The 26,232-nt window shown below is 37.6% G+C and overlaps 1 protein-coding gene across 2 annotated transcripts in view; it reads right to left on the bottom strand.

The window, feature by feature from the left end:
* The window catches only part of LOC124721229, an 89,290-nt gene that overhangs the window by 59,632 nt on the left and 3,426 nt on the right, over nucleotides 1–26,232 (bottom strand). For both annotated transcript variants that reach the window (XM_047246085.1, XM_047246084.1), the window contains exon 3: nucleotides 11,269–11,421. In XM_047246085.1, coding sequence (XP_047102041.1) covers nucleotides 11,269–11,421 — 153 coding nt within the window. The remainder of the gene's footprint in view (nucleotides 1–11,268; nucleotides 11,422–26,232) is intronic.

Here is a 26,232-nt window from a genome sequence, read left to right on the forward strand (position 1 = left end):
AAATTATCGAACTATCAGCTTAATAAGTCACAGCTGCAAAATACTAATGCGAATTCTTTACAGACAAATGGAAAAACTGGTCGAAGCTGACCTCAGGGAAGATCAGTTTGGATTCCGTAGAAATATTGGAACATGTGAGGCAATACTGACCCTACGACTTATCTTAGAAGAAAGATTAAGGAAAGGCAAACCTATGTTTCTAGCATTTGTCGACTTACAGAAAGCTTTTGACAATGTTGACTGGAATACTCTCTTTCAAACTCTGAAGGTGGCAGGGGTAAAATACAGGGAGCAAAAGGCTTTTTACAATTTGTACAGAAACCAGATGGCAGTTATTTGACTCGAGGGACATGAAAGGGAAGCAGTGGTTGGGAAGGGAGTGAGACAGGGTTGTAGCCTCTTCACGATGTTATTCAATCTGTATGTTGAGCAAGCAGTGAAGGAAACAAAAGAAAAATTCGGAGTAGGAATTAAAATCTATGGAGAAGAATTAAAAACTTTGAGGTTCGCCGATGACATTGTAATTCTGTCAGAGACATCAAAGGACTTGGAAGAGCAGCTGAACGGAATGGACAGTGTCTTGAAAGGAGGATGTAAGCTGAACATCAACAAAAGCAAAATGAGGATAAAGGAATGTAGTCGAATTAAGTCAGGTGATGCTCGGGGAATTGGATTAGGAAATGAGGCACATAATGTAGTAACAGAGTTTTGCTATTTGGAGAGCAAAATAACTAATGATGGTCGAAGTAGAGAGGATATAAAATATAGACTGGCAATGGCAAGGAAAGCATTTCTGAAGAAGAGAAATTTGTTATCATCGAGTACAGATTTAAGTGTCAGGAAGTCGTTTCTGAAAGTATTTGTATGGAGTGTAGCCATGTATGGAAGTGAAACATGGACAATAAATAGTTTAGACACGAACAGAATAGTACCTTTCGAAATGTGATGCTAAAGAAGAATGCTGAAGATTAGATGGGTAGATCACATAACTAATGAGGAGGTATTGAATAGAATTGGGGAGAAGAGAAGTTTGTGGCACAACTTGACCAGAAGAAGGGATCGGTTGGTAGGACATGTTCTGAGGCATCAAGGGATGACCAGTTTAGTATTGGAGGGCAGCGTGGAGGGTAAAAATCGTAGAGGGAGACCAAGAGATGAATACACTAAGCAGATTCAGAAAGATGTAGGTTGCAGTAGGTACTGGGAGATGAAGAAGCTTGCACAGGATAGAGTAGCATGGAGAGCTGCATCAAACCAGTCACAAGACTGAAGACCACAACAACAACAACATCATTCACAACAATGTCCCTAACTTTACTACCCTTCAGGAAATTTCTCATGCTCAAATAGATTAGATTAGATTAATACTAGTTCCATGGATCATGAATACGATATTTCGTAATGATGTGGAATGAGTCAAATTTTCCAATACATGACTTAATTAAGTTAATTTAACAACATAATTAAGTTAATATAACAACTTTTTTATTTTTTTTTAATTTTTTTGTTTGGTTTTTTCTTTTTTTCTTAATTTATATCTAAAAATTCCTCTATGGAGTAGAAGGAGTTGTCATTCAGAAATTGTTTTAATTTCTTCTTAAATACTTGTTGGTTATCTGTCAGACTTTTGATACTATTTGGTAAGTGACCAAAGACTTTAGTGGCAGTACAATTCACCCCTTTCTGTGCCAAAGTTAGATTTAATCTTGAATAGTGAAGATCATCCTTTCTCCTAGTATTGTAGTTATGCACACTGCTATTACTTTTGAATTGGGTTTGGTTGTTAATAACAAATTTCATAAGAGAGTATATATACTGAGAAGCTGCTGTGAATATCCCTAGATCCTTAAATAAATGTCTGCAGGATGATCTTGGGTGGACTCCAGCTATTATTCTGATTACACACTTTTGTGCAATAAATACTTTATTCCTTAGTGATGAATTACCCCAAAATACGATGCCATATGCAAGCAATGAGTGAAAATAGGCGTAGTAAGCTAATTTACTAAGATGTTTATCACCAAAATTTGCAATGACCCTTATTGCATAAGTAGCTGAACTCAAACGTTTCAGCAGATCATCAATGTTTCTCTTCCAATTTAATCTCTCATCAATGGACACACCTAAAAATTTTGAATATTCTACCTTAGCTATATGCTTCTGATTAAGGTCTATATTTATTAATGGCGTCACACCATTTACTGTACGGAACTGTATGTACTGTGTCTTATCAAAATTCAGTGAGAGTCCGTTTACAAGGAACCACTTAGTAATTTTCTGAAAGACATTATTGACAATTTCATCAGTTAATTCTTGTTTGTCAGGTGTGATTACTATACTTGTATCACCAGCAAAGAGAACTAACTGCCTCTACATGAATATAGAATGGCAAGTCATTAATATATATTAAGAACAACAAAAGACCCAAGACCGACTCTTGTGGAACCCCATTCTTGATAGTTCCCCAGTTTGAAGAATGTGCTTATCTTTGCATATTATGAGAACTGCTTATTTCAACTTTCTGCACTCTTCCAGTTAGGTACTAATTAAACCATTTGTGCACTGTCCCACTCATGCCACAATACTTGAGCTTGTCTAGCAGAATTTCATGATTTACACAATCAAAAGCCTTTGAGAGATCACAAAAAATTCCAATGGGTGGTGTTTGGTTATTCAGATCATTCAAAATTTGATTGGTGAAAGCATATATGGCATTTTCTGTTCAAAAACCTTTCTGGAAAGAAAACTGACATTTTGTTAGTACTTCATTTTTACAGATATGTGAAGCTACTCTTGAATACATTACTTTCTCAAAAATTTTGGATAAAGCTGTTAGAAGGGAGATTGGACAGTAATTGTTGACATCAGATCTATCCCCTTTTTTTTATGCAAAGGTATAACAATAGCATATTTCAGTCTATCAGGGAAAATGCCCTGTTCCAGAGAGCTATTACACAGGTGGCTGAGAATCTTACTTATCTGTTGAGAACAAGCTTTTAGTATTTTGCTGGAAACGCCATCAATTCCATGTGAATTTTTGGTTTTAAGCAAGTTTATTATTTTCCTAATTTCAGAGGGAGAAGTGGGTGAGATTTCAATTGTATCAAATTGCATAGGTATGGCCTCTTCCATTAACCGCCTAGCATCTTCTAATGAACACCTGGATCCTACTATATCCACAACATTTAGAAAATGATTATTAAAAATATTTTCAACTTCTGACTTTTTGTTCGTAAAGTTTTCATTCAATTTGATGGTAATACTGTCTTCCTGTGCTCTTGGTTGACCTGTTTCTCTTTTAATAATATTCCAAATTGTTTTAATTTTATTATCAGAGTTGCCGATTTCAGACATGATACACATACTTCTGGATTTTTTGATAACTTTTCTTAATATAGCAGAGTAGTTTTTATAATGTTTGATAGTTTCTGGGTCACTACTCTTTCTTGCTGTCAGATACATTTCCCTTTTCCGGTTACAAGATATTTTTATACCCTTAGTAAGCCATGGTTTGTTACATGGTTTCTTACGAGTATATTTAACTATTTTCTTGGGGAAGCAGTTTTCAAATGCATTTACAAAAGTATCATGAAATAAATTATATTTTAAATTGGCATCAGGTTCACGGTACACCTCATCCCAGTCTAACTGCTGTAGGCTTCCCCTGAAATTTGCAATTGTTAAATCGTTGACTGAACGTACTACTTTGGAGGACTGTTTAGTACTGCTGAATGGAGCAATGTCATATATTGTAACTAGCTGTGCACCATGATCAGAAAGACCATTCTCAACAGGCTGAGCATTTATTTGGTTAAACTTATCTTGGTCTATAAAGAAGTTATCTATCAGTGAGCTGCTATGCTTTACCACCCGAGTAGGAAAATCAATAACGGGTGTCAAATTGAAAGAACCGAGTAATACTTCAAGGTCATTTTTCTTATTACCCTCTTTCAGAGAATCTAAATTGAAGTCCCCACAAATAATAATTTGCTTCGCCCTGTCTGACAGATAGCACAACAAGGAGTCCAAATTTTTCAGAAATAGATGAAAATTTCCCGATGGGGACCTATATACAGTTACAATTATAAATGTGCCTTTATTTAATTTAAGCTCACAGGCACATGCTTCTATATGTTTCTCTACACAAAACTTTTTTGTTTCTATACTTTTTGCACAATGATAACTTTTGACATACATGGCAACTCCTCCTTTCTCCATATTTTCTCTAATTACATGTGCAGAGAACTTATATCCACTTACATTTACCTTATCCATATCAGTACCAATGTGATGCTCAGACAGGCATAGCATATCTATTTCATCCTCAGCTTCTAAATCTTCTAAACAAACCAGAAGCTCATCTATTTTATTCTTTAAACTCCCAATATTTTGATGAAATATACCTACATTATTTTTAATTATACTTTTATGAGAACCTTTCCTTATTCTAACATTTGCATTACTCTCCTGTCTGAGTTTCTCATTGTGCTTAGGCCTAGTTCCTATACCAGTGGTCACATGGTGTTCAGAGAGGCAGATTATGTCAACTGGGTTGGGTGACTTTAATGCATCAATGCAATTACCTAGGACTGAGATACAACTTGGTGGAGATAAAATTTCTGGTGATTGGTGAAAATTTATAATTGACAGCTGTGATTGGTGATCCAATGTGCTAGAATTGTGCTGTTTAATTTCTTTCCTAAACTGAAGGTTTGTTTCAATCCTGACCTCTTGCAGAACTTGACATCTTTCTGTCTTACCTATCCTATAAAAGGTGCTGCTCCAACACCCGTAACCACTGGTAGTTTACCATTCATGGCAGTGACTCCCCCCCCCCCCTCCCCCTTAAATTTCCTGCTATTACCCCAGCCAGTTTACCCTTCCCTTTCCTGTTGAGATGTAGGCCGTGCCTGGTATAGTCCCACCTACTGAGAGAATCAACAGAAACCACACCAATATGAGTCCCCGCACCCGACCCAAGCAGCCGTTCCAACTCCAAATTAACTCTCCCAACAGAAGAGTTCATATGAGGCCGGTCATGGCGTCTCAGGACAGACACAAATTCAACATTGGTGTGTCTCGATGCTGACGCAATCTTTACCAGGTCACACTCTATACTGTACCCAGGATCTCCGTCGATACTGTTCCCTGGCCCTACCACAATAACCACGGTGTCTTCCCTGGTAAATCCTTTACAGAGTGAACCTAAATCCTCTGTCACCTGATCCAGACTAGCACTTGGTTTGAAAAAATTTGTGACCTGGTATTCTGGTCCTAATTCCTCCTGCAGAAGTTGGCCTACACCTCAGTCAATACCGCGGTTCGATCATGTCCGCATGGTTACTTTGTGCCAGGAAGGGCTCTCAACAAGGGAAGTGTCCAGGTGTATCAGAGTGAATCGAAGTGATGATGACTGGACATGGAGGAGATACAAAGAGACAGAAACTGTCGATGACATGCCTCGCTCAAGGCCGCCCACGGCTACTACTGCAGTGGATGACCGCTACCTACGGATTATGGCTCGGAGGAACACTGACAGCAACGCCACCACATTGAATAATGCTTTTCGTGCAGCCACAGGACATCGTGTTACGACTCAAACTGAACGAAATAGGATGCATAATGTGCAACTTCTGACCGCTACCTACGGATTATGGCTCGGAGGAACACTGACAGCAACGCCACCACATTGAATAATGCTTTTCGTGCAGCCACAGGACATCGTGTTATGACTCAAACTGAACAAAATAGGATGCATAATGTGCAACTTCACTCCCGACGTCCATGGTGACATCCATCTTTGCAACCACGACACCATGCAGCGCGGTACAGATGGGCCCAACAACATTCCGAATGAACCACTCAGGATTGGCATCATGTTCTCTTCACCACTGAGCCTCACATATGCCTTCAACCGGACAATCGTCGGAGACGTGTTTGGAGGCAACCTGGTCAGCCTGAATGCCTTTGACACACTGTCCAGCAAGTGCAGCAAGGTGGAGGGAGGTTCCTTGCTGTTTTGGGGTGGCATTATGTGGGGCTGACGTACGCCGCTGATGGTCATGGAAGGCGCTGTAATGGCTATACGATATGTGTATGCCATCCTCTGATCGATACTGTAACCATATTGGCAGCATATTGGCGAGGCATTCATCTTCATGGACGACAATTTGCACCCCCATTGTGCACATCTTGTGAATGACTTCCTTCAGGATAATGACAACACTCGACTAGAGTGGCCAGCACGTTCTCCAGACATGAACCCTATCAAACATGCCTGGGATAGATTGCAAAGGGCTGTTTATGGACAACATGACCTACCAACCACTCTGGGGGATCTACGCCGAATCAGCATTGAGGAGTGGGACAATCTGTACCAACAGTGCCTTGATGAACTTGTGTATAGTATGCCACAATGAATACAGGCATGCATCAATGCAAGAGGACGTGCTACTGGGTATTAGAGGTACCAGTGTGTACAAAATGTGGACCACCACCTCTGAAGGTCTCCTGTATGGCGGTACAGCATTCGATGTGTGGTTTTCATAAGCAATAAAAAGGGCGGAAATGATGTTTACGTTGATATCTATTCCAGTTTTCTGTACAGGTTCCAGAACTCTCGGAACCAATATGATGCAAAACTTTTTTTGATGTGTGTATATCAAAAAGGCACATTAGATGCCATTGGACGAGGAGTATTGACAAAAATATTCTCTCTATTGAGGCCGAATTTGAGTGTGACAGTGAAGTTATCTGGATGTGTATAACAGGCATACGTGAAGTCAATTTAATTGTTGGATGTTTTTACTGGCCATCAGATTCTACTATAACAGGCTTATGAGAAATCAAGTTAATTGTTGGACTTCTTTTACTGGCTATTGTCAGATTCTGCTGTGACAATTTTAGAGTCATTCAAGGAAAGTCTATGGTCAGTAGTGTGGAAACATCCAGATTATGCAATATCAGCTGGAGGTGACTTTAGCCTACCAAGTATAGGCTGGGACACCCATAGATTCATTGCAGGGGGTACAGACAGACAGTCTTGAGAAGTACTTTTGAACATGTTCGACAGCCCACACACAATGGAAATATACACTAGACCTTGTAGCTACTAACAGACCTGACCATACTGACACTGTCAGTATAGAGACAGGGATTAGTGATCACGGTATCTTAGTGACAGTGGTTACTAAATATCATAAATCAATCAAAAAGGCTAAGAGTATTTTTGCTGGAAAGAGCAGTAAACAGCTGATAGCATCCCAGATAGACAATGAACTGCAATCATTTAGTTCCATTATAATGGGCATGATGAGTTATGGGCAAAGTTTAAAAAGACTGTAAATAGTGCTCTGCAGACATATGTGCCTAATAAGTGGATTAAGGACGGAAGAGACCCACTGTGGTTTAATAACGATATTCTTAAAATGCTGAGGATGCAAAGGCTGTTGCACTGTTGGTTCACATAGGGAACATGTAGATAACAACAGGCAAAACTAGATTTGTGCATCTGTAAAAAGATCAATGTGGAAAGCATACAACCACTTCCACCATCGTACCTTGGCAAAAGAGCATGCCAAGAACCCAAGAAAATTCTGTCTTACATACCATTGCTAAGTGAGTGAAAGACTCGTTGACCACTCTCGTGAGGCAGTAGGAACATCAAAAGGAAAGCCAAAGTTTTAAGTTTCGCATTTAAGAAACTTTTCCCACAGGAAAATCATACAAACACATTGTTGCTTGACCATCACACAGACTCCTTTATGCAGAACATAGTAATAAGTATCGCTAGCTTAGAGACCCAACTGAAGGAGTTGAAAACAAATAAGTTGCCAAGTCCGAATGGCATCCCAATTCAATTTCACAAAGAGTGTTCTCCGACAATGTCCCCTCACTTAGTTCACATTTATTGCAAATCTCTCGCATAGCACGGAGTCTCAAGCATCTGGAAAAAAAGCAAATTGACTCCTCTATATAAAGCAGATAAAAGAACAAGCCCTCAAAATCACAAACCACTATCTGTAACATCAGTTTGCTGCTGAGTTCTTCAACATATTATCAGATCGAATATAATAATTTTCTTTAAGACAGAAAAGTTTCTGTCCACAAATCAGCAGTTTTAGAAAGCACTGCTTGTGTGATACTCAACTTGCCCTTTTCTCACATGAAATCCTGCATATTATGGATGAAGGGCAACAGGCAGATTCCACATTCCTCGATTTTCAGAAAGTATTTCATACCGTACCCAACTGCAGATTGTTAATGAAGGTATGACCATAAAGAATTGCCTCCCAAATATGTGTCTTGAAGACTTCTGGCATAATAGAACAGAACATGTCGTTCTTGACAGGTAGTATTCATCAGAGACAAGGGTATTGTCGAGAGTGCCCCTGGGAAGTGTGATAGGATCACTGTTATTCTCCATATACGCAAATGGTCTGACTGACAGGGTGAGCAGCAATCTGCGGCTGTTTGCTGATGATGCTGTGGTGTATAAGAATATGTCATCATTGAGTAACTGGAGAAGACTAGATGACTTGAACAAAATTTCTAGTTGGTGTGATAAATGATAGCTAGTTCTAAATGTAGAAAAATGGAAGTTAATGCTCATGAGCAGGAAAAACAATCCTGTAATGTCTGAATACAGCAGTGTGGTGCTTGACAAAGTCACACTGATTAAATATCTAGGTGTATCACTGCAAAGTGATATGAAATGGAATGTGCATGTAAGGATTGTTGTAGTAGGGAAAGCAAACGGTTATTGGGAGAATTTTAGGAAAGTGTGATTCACCTGTAAAAGAGGCCACATATATGACATAGGTAAACCATTCTTGAGAACTGCTCATGTGTTTGGGATCACCACTATGTCAGATTTATAGGATGACATGGAATCCACTCAGAGATGAGATGCTATGTTTGTTACCAGTAGGTTCTAACAACATAGAAGTATTACAGAGATGCTTTGTGAAATCACATGGAAATCCCTGGAGGGAAAGTGACACTTGTTTTGAAGAACACTACTGAGAAAATTCAGAGAACCAGCATTTGAAGCTGTCTGCAGAAAAATTCTACTGCCGTCAGCATACATTTCTCACTAAGACCATGAAGATAAGAGAAATTATACTCATACAAGGGCAAATAGACAGTCATTTTTCCCTCACTCTATTTGGAGTGGAACAGGAGAGGAAATCATTAGTAATAGTACAAGGTACCCTCCACCATCAACCATATGGTGGCTTGCAGCATATATATGTAGATGTAGACGTTGAGTGATGTCAGTAGATTGTTTAGTTATCATGACAGAAATGAAACAGAAGCTTATTCAGCTTCATGTCTGGAGTGCACACTTTATAATGGTAAGTAGCATCATAATAAAATTACTTTTTTTAAAAAAAGTTTTAACATTTTAGTATGAAGGCCTTATCAGCAATTAACTACAACTGAAGTTCATCTCAGGAATTCAGTCTACATCATACACTGCTGTTTACAATACAATTGCTGCAATAGTGATGTACTGTTTTTTGTATTGCTTTTGTTCTAACTCCCAATACCATTTGGCGTATTTAAGATTTCTTTCCTCGCTACGATAAACAAACAATCCTATTTTTGTTATGTTAGAAATAAGTAGGCAGATCGGAAGACCTAATAACAGGTTAATTATAAACCTAATGTTCAGTTTTTCATAATTAACCCATAACGGTGATCACTTAGTACTTGATATGTAAGCAGACCATTGTGTGTCATATTTAACTGAATTTATCTCATGTCAGAAAACTCAGACAGAGTTCTAATTTGGAGTAGACGAAAATGTATTTTAAGATTTCATTTGTGTAATGTATTTAGGGGGGGCCTACCTGACTTCAATAACAAAAAAATTACCTTATATCAAAAATTAAGTAATGTTACAAAATGCATTTTCGTAAACTATCCATACACTGTCTTAATAATTTGTTGCTACAAATAAAACTACAATGAAAACATAGTGCAGCTCTTCCAGAGCACATTGATGCCAGTTCCATACTTATACACTGAAGAGTTCTCCTCTTTCATCGAGTTGAATGAAATGTAAAATTACAACTATATCCCATTATTCATCTGGAAGTTTTATCACTTCACATTATAAAGAGTAACTATTATAAAGCTAGAAAAATAACATTATTTTAGTTTTTTTTTTAGCACAGGACTGTAATTCAAAGGATACTGCAGCCTGCCTGATTAAAATTCAATGCAACAACTAAAGGGTGACAGTTATTGAACTATATGAAAAAAACATAAATTAATTACAAACTACGGTGTGCACACACTTCATTCAACATGAACACATCACTACGGATATTCGGATTTAGGATATGACATGTTTGATATGCCTGCCATCATTGGTGATGTTGTGGCGCAGACGAATAGCGAAATTCTGCATGACCCGCTGAAGTGTCGGAACATCAATGCCGTCGATGACCTCCTGAATGCCTGTTTTCAGCTCAGCAATGGTTCTGGGGTTATTGCTGTAGCCTTGTATTTAATGTAGCCCCACAAAAAGTAGTCATTTGTGTTCAAATCTGGAGAATATGGCGGCCAATCGAGACCCATGCCAGTGGCCTCTGGGTACCCCAGAGCCAGAATTCGGTCCCAAAGTGCTCCTTCAGGACATCAAATACTCTCCTGCTTTGATGGGGTCAAGCTCCATCTTGCATGAACAACAACTTGTCGAAGCCAGGGTCACTTTGGTTAATGGGGGTGAAATCATCTTCCAAAACCTTCATGTACTGTTCAGTAATCACCATGCTATCCAGGAATATTGCATCAATTACTCCGTGACTGGACATTCCACACCACACAGTCACCCATTGAAGGTGAAGAGACTTCTAGATTGCAAAATGTGTTTTCTCCATCCCCAAATGCACAAATTTTGCTTACTGACAAATCCATCCAAATGAAAGTGGGCTTCGCCGCTACACCAAACCATAGAGCACATACTAATTCCCATCATGCTCCGTGGCCAAACATGCAGTTTGAATGTCCTAATGCAAACCGTTCAGAAGTTATGATGATTTTATTTCATGTAGTTCAGTAACTGTCACCCTATATGTTTGTATGTAACATATTCACTACTGACCTTACTGTTTACTTATCTAGTGTACTTTAACAATACTCTGATGGTATATATGAGGCTTCTCTCAACTTAGGAGTTCAAAATTTTTAACATTAATTGAGACAGTTAAAACAGAAAAGGCTGTAACAATTTCCCTCTTACTGTGGTGATTTACTTACTCTGATATAATCCGGGCACCAATTTGTAAACCAAATGCTGTAAAGTTGCATCTGAGCGAATATTTTGAAGAGGTCGTGTTTTATGAACCTGAACATCACATATTGGACAATATTTATTTGCTTCCAGGTAACGGACAATGCAAGACTTGCAAACTGAAAGTAATAAAACACACAAATTAAGTTATAAATAGCAAAAACCTTAATTTTTTTAAAATAATTAGAATTAATCTCAGATTAATGAAGCATGTAATTGTATAAGTAAAAATGTTAAACATGTTTACTGAATAACTTGGACCGATGACCTATGAAGTTTGGTCCCTTTAATCTTCAAACCAACCAACCAACTGAATAACTTTTTACAGATAAGGTGGAATTCAAAAAAATGTTTTTTTTCTGAAACTGAAGATACTTTACAAATATTTATCCTTTGTTAAAACTTATTGCAAATTATTGCTAACAGACAGAACCTACACTACATGTGAATGCAGGATAGCTCAGTGAACTGCACTGACAAAAATCAAGTTGATTATTATCTGTGAGGATATTACTCAGCTGACTTCTCAAGAAGAATTCATCTGAATATACACGAGACTACACAGTCACATCTTATGCACGATGCAGATGTGTGTGAGCCTCCCCTCTGCCCCTCTCTCTCATTCCAGCCGACACATGAGGTGCAGTATCAATACAATATAATCAGCCACAACCATGTAGCTATGACAGTATATTCTGTGGTTAGCTATGAAGAAGGACATTGTCCAAAAGCTTATTTATGTTTTCAAACTTATACATGGCAAGTCACTGAACTTGAAGCATGAAAATATTATTAGAACAATCCACCCCCTCCCCTAGAAAATAGCACAGACCAAATTAACATTAATACAGGGGAATACAATATGGCACTGTTCACTTTCTGCCAGGTAGCACTCTTAGTGAAACATTCAGGACACTACATTTTTTGAAAATGATAAGCCACATTTTTAAAAAATTATTCATGTTCTGTAGGAAAAGAAGTGAAAGTTGTACTGACTATATTTTATTTTTAAATTCTTTTTCTTTCTTGAAATAAGGTCCAAAACCAACATCATAAGCAGAATTGTACATACAGAATTTAAGTGGAAAGTTAGACTGCTTGAACCAGCTCACAGCACACAATGGGAAATTGTTGTGTTTATGTGAGCATTTATACTGAACAGAGAGTTAGTTTTGCTCAGTTTGTACTTAGCTTTGTTCAACAGGGTCACCTGATAGATAGACTTTCTTATCCTCCTGTTGTAAATATCTAAATGCAAAGAGCATTGGTCTGTGTTTATCTTCTGTCTGTGTTGTAGAACAACATCATATGGCAGACTTACATCAGTCTTTTCTGCTGTTTTATGGTATTCCAGTCATGATTAATTTATGGTGAACCTGGGAGACCACAAATGCTGTCATGACCAGAGGAAATGTGTGTTGTAAAAAGAGCATGTAGATGAACTAAAATGGGGAGAAAATGCTGTGATAGATGCTACTGGTGTAAACAATCACAAAAGTTGTCGAAATATTGCTTGTGACTCTGAAATATCACAGACTAAAGTTCTTAGGACATCACAGCCGGTTTGCGAAAAATAGAAATAAATCCAGAATTTTTCCCCATGCAGTGTTATGAGATGATGAATTTTCATGAATCATGATGAAAACAGACATAACAATGCCTTACTGCAGCTCAATAAACCCACATGGACTGGATGAAGCAGATCATAAACCCACATGGACTGGATGAAGTAGATCACCAGTGTCCTTGGTCAATTAAAATTTGATGTGTAAACTTGTTGGTCTTTATTTTATTGCTATATGATCTTCAATTATGTGGTTCCAGCTTGATAGTTGGCCAACACATTACTTAGGCAAAGTGCAGGAGATTTTTGATAGAAATTGCAGCAGTTGCTGGACTGGAAGTTGCTGTATAATAAATTGGTCTTCTAGACCATCCAATCTTACACCTCCAAACTTCTTTCTCTGTGGTGTCTTAAAAGAGAAAATGTAACAAGGAATGCCTACAAATCATACAAATACGATTGAACATATTATAAATGCCCACAAAGACACTGACAACAAAATATTGTTTTGTCGATAACCCTTTACAATACAGATAAATAAATGTATTGAGACTGAAGGTCATCTCTCTATGCATTTACTGGAGAAACATCTTTCTTGACAACTATTATATGTCTTGTGAGTACAATGGTAAAAAATAGAGTTGTCCTCTGTTTATCACTAAAACTAGAAACATCCAGTAGAAAGTGGGAAATAAAAGAACAAATTGACACCAGACTGGTAAAAATGTACTTAACAACATGATTAGCTTTCTGTTAGGACATGAGGAAGGGCATATTCTATGGTTCAACTGTTGCATTGACAAACTGTGCTCATCAAACTTCACTTTCATTCATCCTCCTGTCACTGAAACTATTGTCTTACTCAACAATGAAGTTGAAGTGGATTTAGACAAGATAAAAAAGGTCCACCTAAATCTTATTGCAGACTGCCTTATTGAATACATACTATACACACTTATTAAATGTTAACCATTACACCTACATCAATGTGCAGTAGTCTGACTGCAGTAGACTGTATTGGATCACCCAGGCCAATCTGCAATGCTGCGAGTACTAGAATGAAGCAGGCTATTTATTACAAATGAGGACTATTATTACTCCATTATTTATATGCTGCAGGAGATGAAAGCTTGAATATAAAAGTTTAAAAAAGACACCAATATACACACAGATAACTGTGAGAGGAAGAAAGATGGGGGTTTACTGTCCCATTGATGAGACCATAAAAACAGATGACGAGCTCTGATTAGAGAAGGAAACCGGCCATGTCCTTTTCAAAGGAACAGGTCAATCACAAATTAGGGAAATGGTGGAAAACCTAGATCAGGATAATTGGATGGGGATTTGAAATGTTATTGTCACCCTGAGTACAACCCTTGTGTCTGTCTCACTCAGTAAGCAAGAGCACTTATTGAACATCTAACTGATGCGTTGCTTTAAAATATCATAAAAAATTTTATTGACAAAATATACATAGTATTTTCCTTATTGTACTACATGCAAAAAAACTTCTTTGGTGGCTCTCTCAAACTCAGTATCATCACTTTAAAAATATTTTCTTCAAATTCTTTGCATCAATGATTAAACATTACTTTTGACGATTGGTATTAACTTTGATTCTCTACTCCTTAACACCAGGGCGAACAGTGATTGCACAGTTCACAAGAGTTTTGCACTAACAATTATTCAATGAGCTCATGCAACATGGTGTCTACATGCAGCTGACTTGCATGAGTGTATATGCTGGGAATACGACTGATACAGCTCATGTAGAAAATATAATGTAATTGGATGGGTAAATCTACTCACCAAGTGGTGGCAGGAGAACATGCATATAACAGATATACAGGTTGCTAGCTCTTGGAAGCAGTGACTTCTTCTTCTGGCAGAAGTGTTGAGGGGCAGGAACGGAGGGTGAAGGAAAAGGAGTAGAGTTCAGGAAAGTCACCCAGAACACAAGGTCAGGGGAGACTTCTATGTCAGTCAGTCAGGAAGCAGACTTCTATGAGGAGGGTATTCAAAAACTGGTATGTTATGACAAGTGCCTCAGTATTGACGGAAATTATGTAGAAAAGTAGATTGAGATACAGGCTTTCATCTAAAAATAAAATTATTGAGATATCTTAGCATGTCTTTTTTTTAATTTCAAAATGATACTTACTTAAAAAACACGCCTCGTATTTCCAAATTATGATATGACTTTATTGTGGAATAGTTTAAATTTTATGTCAGCATTTGGTTCATAACAAATTTCATCCCAGGTCGCCTCTTCATCATCTCAGGTAATCTGCAAACTATTCTTAAAACTGTTTGTCCTGGAGCCATTAATTATTCTAACTGGTTTCCACTGAGGAGTATCCAGACTGTAAGGCACTATGTTATGTATCCTAACTAACTGTGCATCATAATCCACAGAGAGCATTTGTTGCTAGGTAAACAGTTATTTTCTTGCTTTGAGCTCCACCAAAGAAAGCATTATCAACTAGGGTCGAAGTTCCAGTAGACACCAATGGGATCAAAATAACAGCCATACAACACAACATCTGCAGCATCTTATTACAGGAAATGTTACAATACTCTAACTGATGTTATTAGAGGGATCACAGTTACCATTTATGCCTATGGAAAACAATTTTTACTATATGTTGTGTGTGTTTTTGCACAAGAATGTTTCTAATTGTTCGTTTGTTTTCCCTGTTTCAGATAAAGTGCAATACAACCCCCTCTGAGAAGGGAATCTGTTGCAGGAATAATTGTACGTGTTGGCAGGTGTCCATGCGTTTATATTTTTCAGCAGTGTTAGGTAACATGTTCACGTATTTACATTTTTCCAAAAGTTTATATAATATAACAAAGTTTTGTGTTCTAGTAATATCACTGATTACACTCCTTGTGCACACTGTAAGCTCCTTGTAGACGAGCTACATGTGGTTTTCTTTCCCAATTATATATCAAGGAAGGTGGGAGGGGCAGGATTCGTTCCTTGTCCGACTGTCCTGAGTTGAGTTTTCCAAGGTTTTCCCAAGTTACATCATACACTTGAAAGTGCTAACCTGTAGTCCTAATTTTTGCAACTCACAAATAACAAAAATTGGTGTAGTGTAAAGTGTGTTAAGTGATTTTATTCTGTTTTCTCTGCAAGTAATCAGTGTTGCAATGTGTGTGTGGTAAGTGTGGATGTTACCATAGGATAGTCAAAGAGGGAGTGGTGGGTGTAGATGGTGGGTTGGGATTTCGTTTTCATGACTGTAATGGGGTATATGGAGAACTCAGCGAGGCTGACCCACAAAACAGTAGGCTATGTAAAAAAGACATAAGAATCGGTGAAGAGGCTGAATTAGAACACGCGAAATTTTAACTAGATAGTCTGAAGGGGGGAAAAGGTCATGAGGTGCAGCAAATTTCTAGCAAAGAAACTAAGTGTAGGTCAGTTCCAAAACAGAGTAGGAAGAAATGAGCCTTGCTGCTATGTAGTAGCCATAGGAGAGGTGTAGGCCACATGGTTCAGGACAAATTAAAAACCGGGTGCTAGTACAAAAGTACTGTGAAGCCAAGTGCTAGCCTTAAGGCAGGCGACTTGAGGACAAAGGGTTTTTGTGCAAAGAATATGACAAAAAGGGTCAGGTTATTGTAGTAGGTGGAGCAAGGATCAGCCTGGCTAAGGACAGATGTCACAGAACTAGGGGTGACCTGGAATAAACAGGAGTAGCAAAACAATATGACCACTGCCCACTGCGAAGTTGGGTGCCGCCTGGTGGTGCTGAGAGCACGAGACGCGGTAACAGAAATATTTAAGTGGAGAAGATGTGGGCGGAGGGTCACCCTAGCAAAGTTATGGGCTGCAAATGGGGAAATCAGCTGAGATAAGAGACTTTGACATAGGGCAGATTATTATTAGGGAGAGCCTGTGAGCAAATATCTCGAAAATGGTGAAACTGTCAAATGTTCACATGCTACTGTCATGAGCACCTATGGAATGAGGTAGAAGGGCAGTGAAACTACCACTAGGTGCTAAATAGTTGGATGTCTACAGCTCTTCACAGAACATAGGGTTCAGAGGCTTTTTTGCTCTATAAAGGTGGATAGATGGTGGTCTGCGGCATCTCTACTGAAAGTGCACGATGCTGGTGCACACCTAAGTGTTTCGGAGCACACCATTCATTGTACGTCGTTGGACATGGAGCTCTGCAGCAGACAAACCCCTACATGTTCACACTTTGACTCAACGACATCCTCAAGTATGATTGCAGTGGGCATGGGACCATCAGGATTCAACTGTTGATGAATGGAAACGTGGCGCCTCTTCAGGTGAATTTCATTTTCGCTACACTAGGTCGATGGTCGTCTCCACAAACACTGCCATCGAGGTGAACAGCAGCTTGAAAAGTCCAGTGTGTCACGTACACAGGCTGGTGGGAACAACAGTATGCTAGGAGACATTCTCCTGCACTTGCATGGGACCTGTGGCAGTAACTGAAGACACACTGACAGCTGTGAACCACCTCCATCCCTTCACACTTGATGTCTTCCCTGATGGCAATGTCATCCTTCAGCAGTATAATTGTCCATGTCTCGGGCCAAGAACCATGCTACAGTCGTTTGAGGAACATTATAGTGAATTCACGTTGATGTCTCGGAGACCAAATTCACCTGATGTAAATCCTATGGAACTCATCTGGGTCACTATCAGACGGCACCATCAATGCGTACGCAAATTAGTGGCCCATTATTTATATGAATTACATGGCCTGTGCATAGATGTCTAATGCTACATACCTCCACAAACCTATCAAACATGTGTCGGATCTCTGATACGCAGAATCAGTGACGTATTTCATTCTAAAGACAGACAGACAAGCTATAAACCAGGTGGTCATAATGTTTTGGTTCATCAGTGCACACACATAAATGTGAGTTTTGTGGACTTCCTGCAGCACCATGACTAACCTTGGGTCAACACTGCTGAAGTTGTGTGAACAGTGAGTTGAGCAGACTGTTGCTGACTGAAATAGAAACTAATATGAGGACAGTGCCTGTTGCTACAATTCGAAGATGGGGATACTAGACACAGCCTACACCTGAACAGGAAAGGGAAAGATAGGTTGCGTGACTTCTTAAAGAAAATGTATGGGGGCCACCATCACACAAGGCAAGATCCCTGTGGTTACTTGTGTCAGATACCTATTTTAGGTTAGAATTAGGATTCAGGCACACTGTTTTGAATGAATTCAAAATAACAGAAGTGCCCCATAAAATGCTTACAGTCAATCAGAGTGACATTTTACCAGTCAGGGTATCTCTGTATCACTTACCACTTTTGTTTCAAATCACTGTTGCTCCAGCTAACTGCATTATTTTCTATTAAAAGTAACAGTTTTTAATCACCTCTGGTATTTCTAGTTACTATTTCAGTTGTCTTTCCAACTCCCTATAAGCTCTTAGGCTTGTGATCATCCTTTAATTGTGTTGGCTCTGAAAAAAGCTCTGGCAACAGTAATTCACACTGAACAACACCAGGTCGATACAAATATACTGGTATTTCAAAGTAAACCTGCAGTACTCAATTAACATTGTGTGTCTTCACTTCTTATTCGCACCTGATTTTCTTCTGGCATGATTTAAATTCATCCAGAGCATTAGGTGTAGGAAAAATTACTTTTCTCTTTAAGACTGGTCTAAAGTTATCCTGAATGACAGTGACTGAAATTTTACACTGATAAGGCATAGTTAGTATACATTTTCACTTTTCCAAGCACTCAGTAACTACAGATGTAAAATGTTACAATGTCTGTTGTCATGTATAATTTATGGCGTGTCCAGTATTTTCAAAAAATGGTACAAAGTTACCCCGTCTGGCTGTAAGAATGCACAAAAAAGTAAGGTTAGCTCACTTCATCGAAATATTAGAGGATTCAGTAATAGGGTACAAGAGCTCCTTGTCTGCTTGCTCTGAAAAACTAGGCATCCTGTGCCTATCTGAGCATCACATAACCACAGGGATAGATAGATTTCATATAAAAGATTAACTCCAACAGCTCACTGTTACCTATATTAAGACAGAACACAAGGTCAAAAACATTGAGACTAGTAGATTTTGTAGTGATCAGCACGTAGAACTGTGCGCTTGGTAATTAATACTGAAAAATATTTCAGTTTTAATTATATCTGTCTATAGATCCCCACTGGGAAACTGGGAAATGTTTATGAGGAATTCGGTTTCCTTATTATGCTATCTGTCATACAGCAGCGAGCAGTTAATAGGGTGGTTGTAGATTTTCTACTGGATTTTGAAAGGAAAAATGACCAGGAAACCCTATTTGGATCCTACAATTTCTTCTTGGTAATTAACTTCCTAACATGGGTGGATAAAGACTATAGGACCCTAATTGATAATGTTTTCTTTGCTGAGTCTCAACAAAGCAAGAAAAATAACTATTTACCCAGTAACAAATGTTCTCCCTGAGCATGATGCACAATTAAGATAAATAACACAGTGCCTAACAGTATGGATATTCCTCAGTGGAAATCGGTTAGAATAATTAACAGCTCCAGGGCAAATGTTTTTAAGAATAGTTAACAGGAGATTACCTGGGACAAAATTTATAATGAACCAAATGCTAACATAAATTTAATCTACTCTATGATAAATTCATGACATAATTCGAAAAAGCTTTCTTAGAAAGCTAATCAAAAAAGCCATGTAAAAAAAAAAAAAAACACATGAATCCCTACAGAGATTAAAATATCTTGTGAAAAGAATAGGGGAACGTATCTGTTCGCAAGAACTAGCAGAGACTCCGCAGTAGTTGCATACTACAGAAACTACTCAAATTTGTGAAGAAAGGTTATTAAAAAATTAAGGAACATGAACATAATATCAGAAATCAGTAATTCCGACAACAGACTTGAGGCTATATTTTGTGAGGTGATGTATTCTAGAACAGTATCTCACCTTAGCAACAATAATATCCTCAGCAAATCACAGTTTGGGTTTCACAAGGGTTGCTGTACTGAGGATGCCATTTACATGTTCACTCACCAGATTTGACAAGCATTAAATAATAAAATAGCACCAGTTGGTATTTTCTGTGACACGTCTAAGGCATTTGCCTGTGTGGAACACAGTAGTCTCCAGGATAAATTGAAGTCTTATGGGATTGATGGCACAGTCGATCAGTGGACAATGTCATATCTAACCAAAAGAACACCAAAAGTTGTACTTAGTATAGTCCGGGGACATTATTGTGACTGGTGAGAAATCACGTATGGGGTTCACCGAGGCTCAATCTTACATCCGCTGTTGTCCCTCATATACTTAATCTCCTTTCTAATAAACAACAAGCAGTATTAGTCCTTTTTCCAGATGAAACTAGTATTGTAATCAATCCAAGCGTAGTACAGAAACTGATGTAATAGTAAACAATAGTCTTAAAACTATCATTGACTGGTTTTCTGTGAATGGTTCGGCACATCTATGGTACTACACCAATGGTAAGTGTAAAACATGGTGAGGAAATAACAAATAGGGAGGAAACTAAATGATTCTTAGATGTCCATGTTGATGAGAATTTAAAGTGAAAAAAGCACATTTTAGAACACCTACAGTAACTTAGATCAGCCACATTTGCACTTAAGATTGTCTTTAGAGAGAGAGAGAGAGAGAGAGAGAGAGAGAGAGAGAGAAGGGGGTGGACAATGATGCAACAAAATTTTTGATAGCTTACCCAGTGATACAAATTGTCTGACAGACAGGAAAGTACAATTGAAAACAAATTGTGAAAGTTTCTTCTCGACAACTCCTATTCTGCAGAAGTATTTCTATTACTGTAATGTGTAATAGGTGTTGTGCAGGAATTATTAAGTCACATTTGTAGACATTTTAAAAAACAGTATGCAACCATATTAAAAATTAATTTGTAATGTGTATGTAAAAGACTTGTCCCACATCATTATGATTTATTGTAAAAATGGTCCATGGAACATGAAATTCACTATGATAAATGGTTCAGCTGATAAGGCCATGGTCGACTTCTTGCTCTATCCTCACCTTACCATTCCCTACTTTGCATGTTTTACATGTGCATTTTTCATTTATGAAAACTTTCAGACATTCCTATTCCACTGTGCTGAATGGATTATGGATGGATGGATGGATGAATAAATAAATAAATAAATAAATAAATAAATAAATAGGAGTATTGTGATGGCATTGTCCAGAATTAGCAATTAAGTGAAATGGGAAATAAAAATATTGAGAATATTATGGAACCATGTAAATCATCAAGAACTCACAGTAACTAGTTATGTACAAGTACAGTTTATTTCACATACATTTAGCATTTTTAGGCATTGGTACTAAGAGAATTTACATGTGTTTACTTGACCAGTTGCTGAGGTTGTCACTCATGTGACTCACTCACATAAATTGGTTCATCACACAAAAACACATCTGACACCTTCAACATTTATTTACTAGTCCCTGCCATATTTATTGAGACAAGTGTTAGCTTATGTACAACTTAACACGAATCCCACAAGAAAAAATTCTAATAACGTGAATGCAAAATCTAGAAGCCCAACCTAATTAACTATAAATTTCTTGTCGTGACAACATTGCTGCATTCTGATGAAAAAGGTGGACAAAGACAGCAAGGAAGTGGCTGAAGTTCTGCCAAAGGAATTCCCAGTATTTGTGTACAGCAATTTAGTGACAAAGATTTAAAACAGAAAGACCAGAGCAGAATTTGAATTCAGCTGCTCCTAAAAGTTTATGGTGTTTGGCAGATCCCTTTTTTCTGTACACAGACCTCTTGTAGCATAATCACATTATATTAATAATAATAATAATGGACAAGGAGAATATCACATTTTCCTGTGGAGGCGCGGGAAAAGAATAGGCCTCCGGTATGTTCTGCCAGTCGTAAAAGGCGACGAAAAGAACAAACCACTAATAGGGCTAACCCCCCTTTTAGTGTGATTAGTTGGTTCAGGACAGAACTAAAGAAGCCTCGGACAAGCGCCGTCATGGTCGGGGACGACGCTTGAACCGTATGCCCGCCCACAATGGTAACGACACTGCTAGCCAACTGGAAAATGATTCAAATCCAAATAGAGGTGTTTTGCAGGATATGCTCCCTGCAACCACCCTAGAAGGAAAACAAAGACAGAGGATGAGATGGTCAGATGAAGTTAATCGACACCTCATGTTCTGTTATTACCAAGCAACAAACCTAGGAACCAACACAACTGGATACAGATCACAAGTATACACAACATTTATTACCAGATATCCAGAATTAAAATTTTTAATAGAACAACGACTAGCTGATCAGATCCGTGTAATAATAAAAAATAACAGGATACCCCAGTCAGAATCAGAAAACATCAAACAACAAGTACAACAAATACTGGAACAAAATAATGTGCAATCAGAAGAAGAAGAAAATACAGTAATGGACTCAAACATCCCAGAGAAAACAAAGAACAACACGCATCAATTAAACAGTCAGAGGAAAACGAAATCTTAAGACAGCCACCAGAACAAGCACAAATAGAACACGAAGTGACACACATGTTAGATATAGAAGAAAAATTTCAGCTGACATATATAGAATACAAAGACACAAATACAGACATTAGACCATTCTTGTATAGACCGCCAAATAACCCACAAGTCGAAACAACAATAAAAACTATCAACACAATCATACACAACAAAATAAATGAAAACACAACTATGGAAGAGTTACAACTACTGGTTTATATAGGAGCACTCACTACACTAAATATACACACTAAGCAGAGATCAGAACCAACCAACACACAGAAGAAACCCACAAAACCAGGTTGGCAACACAGGCTACAGATCAGAATAGAAAAACTGAGAAAAGACATCGGACAGCTAACACAATTTATAAGAAATGAAATATCAGACAAAAAACGAAAAAGGTTAGGTAAAATCTCACAACAAGAAGTGATAGAGCAATTAGATGAAAAGAAGCAGAAATTACAAGCATTAGCCAAACGACTTAGAAGATACAAAAAAAGTGAAAATAGAAGGAAACAAAACCAAACATTCAACACAAACCAAAAGAAATTTTACCAGACAATAGATAACACACACATTAAAATAGACAATCCACCAAACATAACAGACATGGAACATTTCTGGAGCAACATATGGTCAAACCCAGTACAACATAACAGGCATGCACGGTGGATACAAGTAGAAACAGATACATACAAGATGATACCACAAATGCCTGAAGTGATAATTTTGCAACATGAAGTCACCCAAGCAATTAATTATACTCACAATTACAAAGCCCCTGGAAAAGATAAAATAGCAAATTTCTGGCTAAAGAAATTCACCTCAACACATTCACATCTAACTAAATTATTTAACAGTTACATTGCAGACCCATACACATTCCCTGATACACTTACACATGGAATAACTTATCTGAAACCTAAAGATCAAGCAGACACAGCAAACCCAGCTAAATATCACCCCATAACATGCCTACCAACAATATACAAAATATTAACTTCAGTCATTACACAGGAATTAATGACACATACAACACAGAACAAAATTATAAATGAAGAACAAAAAGGCTGTTGCAAAGGAGCATGAGGATGTAAAGAGCAACTGATAATAGATGCAGAGGTGACATGTCAAGCTAAAACTAAACAAGGGTCGCTACACTATGCATACATTGATTACCAAAAAGCTTTTGATAGTGTACCCCACTCATGGTTACAACAAATATTGGAAATATACAAAGTAGATCCTAAATTGATACAGTTCCTAAACATAGTAATGAAAAATTGGAAAACCACACTTAATATCCAAACAAATTCAAATAATATCACATCACAGCCAATACAGATTAAGCGTGGAACATACCAAGGAGACTCATTAAGTCCTTTCTCATTCTGCCTTGCTCTGAACCCACTATCCAACATGCTAAATAATACAAATTATGTATATAATATTACTGGAACATACCCACACAAAATCATACATTTGCTATACACGGATGATCTAAAACTACTGGCAGCAACAAATCAACAACTCAACCAATTACTACAGATAGCAGAAGTATTCAGCAATTATATAAATATGGCTTTTGGAACAGACAAATGTAAGAAAAATAGCATAGTCAAGGGAAAACACACTAAACAAGAAGATTACATATTGGATAACCACAGCGACAGCATAGAAGCGATGGAAAAAACAGATGCCTATAAATATCTAGGATACAGACAAAAAATAGGAATAGATAATACAAATATTAAAGAAGAACTAAAAGAAAAATATAGACAAAGACTAACAAAAATACTGAAAACAGAATTGACAGCAAGAAACAAGACAAAAGCTATAAATACTTATGCTATACCAATATTGACCTACTCATTTGGAGTAGTGAAATGGAGTAACACAGACCTAGAAGCACTCAATACACTTAGACGATCACAATGCCACAAATATAGAATACATCACATACATTCGGTAACTGAAAGATTCACATTAAGCAGAAAAGAAGGAGGAAGGGGATTTATCGACATAAAACCTACATTATGGACAGGTAGACAATTTAAGAAAATTCTTTATAGAACAAGCAGAAACTAGCAAAATACACAAAGCAATCACTCATATAAATACATCGGCTACACCACTGCAATTTCATAACCACTTCTACAACCCTTTAGATCACATAACATCAACAGATACAAAGAAAGTAAATTGGGAAAAGAAAACACTACATGGCAAGCACCCGTATCATCTAACACAGCCACACATCGATCAAGACGCATCCAACACATGGCTAAGAAAAGGCAATATATACAGTGAGACGGAAGGATTCATGATTGCAATACAGGATCAAACAATAAACACCACATATTACAGCAAGCATATTATTAAAGATCCCAATACCACAACAGATAAATGCAGACTTTGCAAACAACAAATAAGAACAGTAGATCACATCACAAGCGGATGTACAATACTAGCAAATACAGAATACCCCAGAAGACATGACAATGTAGCAAAAATAATACATCAACAGCTTGCCTTACAACATAAACTTATGAAACAACATGTTCCCACATACAAGTATGCACCACAAAATGTACTGGAGAATGATGAATACAAATTATACTGGAACAGAACCATTATAACAGATAAAACAACACTACATAACAAACCTGACATCATACTCACCAATAAAAAGAAGAGATTAACACAACTAATCGAAATATCCATACCCAATACAACAAATATACAAAAGAAAACAGGAGAAAAAATTGAAAAATACATCCAACTGGCTGAGGAAGTCAAGGACATGTGGCATCAGGATAAAGTTGACATTATACCAATTATACTGTCAACTACAGGAGTCATACCACACAATATCCACCAGTACATCAATGCAACACAGCTACATCCAAACTTATATATACAACTACAGAAATCTGTAATTATTGACACTTGTTCAATTACCCGAAAGTTCCTAAATGCAATGTAACATATACCGTACAGTTAAAAGGAAGTCACGCTTGATCAAGGTCCGCGTCACCTTCCATTTTTAACCAGACATAACGTCTGAGACAAGAAAGAAATAATAATAATAATAATAATAATAATAATGGACAAGGAGAATATCACATGTTATTACCAAATAGGATCAAAACAGTAAAGACTATCTTCCCTCCTGCGTTGGAACTTCGGTTAGTCACTTTGATCCTATACTTTTAACGTAATTTGTTCACAGAACGACTGAATTAAGCTCAAACGAGGTATCCATTACAAATAATAACAATGTGAAGAGTTGACCATCTGTCTAAATAAGAAAGACTAGAAAAGTGTTATGAAGACAGCTACAGGCTAATAATGCTTCCATCAGAGCCTTCACACATATTTTAAAACACAATCAACAAAAATAAAGAAAAAGCAGTATTTTCTATATTTAGTAATCACAATGCTTATTAAACTTGCTTTGGAAATGAACAAGGAATTAAAGAAATCTACTTTTCCTTGAATGAAACACCACAGAACTTGGCAAATGATTGCACTCTTGGGTCCTATTGGATTGCACAGAGCACAACAAATTGCTCTATAAGATAAAGTACGGAATTTGTCCAGGTCATTTTTGCTACTTCCCTCCATACCCCAACATTTTCTCCCAGAATGTCTTTTATGCTTACTGTCCTGCTTGCACTTCAATACAGGAGTACATTCCAGACGTTAAGCATTGGTGAGTCCTCCTTATCTTTAGGTTCATGTGGTTCCTTGTTGGACTTATTTGTTCTGGAAGGTGATGCTAGCAAGGATTACTCTTTTAAATTTGAGAATTACATA

Source organism: Schistocerca piceifrons, chromosome X (assembly GCF_021461385.2).
Source record: "Schistocerca piceifrons isolate TAMUIC-IGC-003096 chromosome X, iqSchPice1.1, whole genome shotgun sequence".
Lineage (NCBI taxonomy): Eukaryota > Metazoa > Arthropoda > Insecta > Orthoptera > Acrididae > Schistocerca > Schistocerca piceifrons.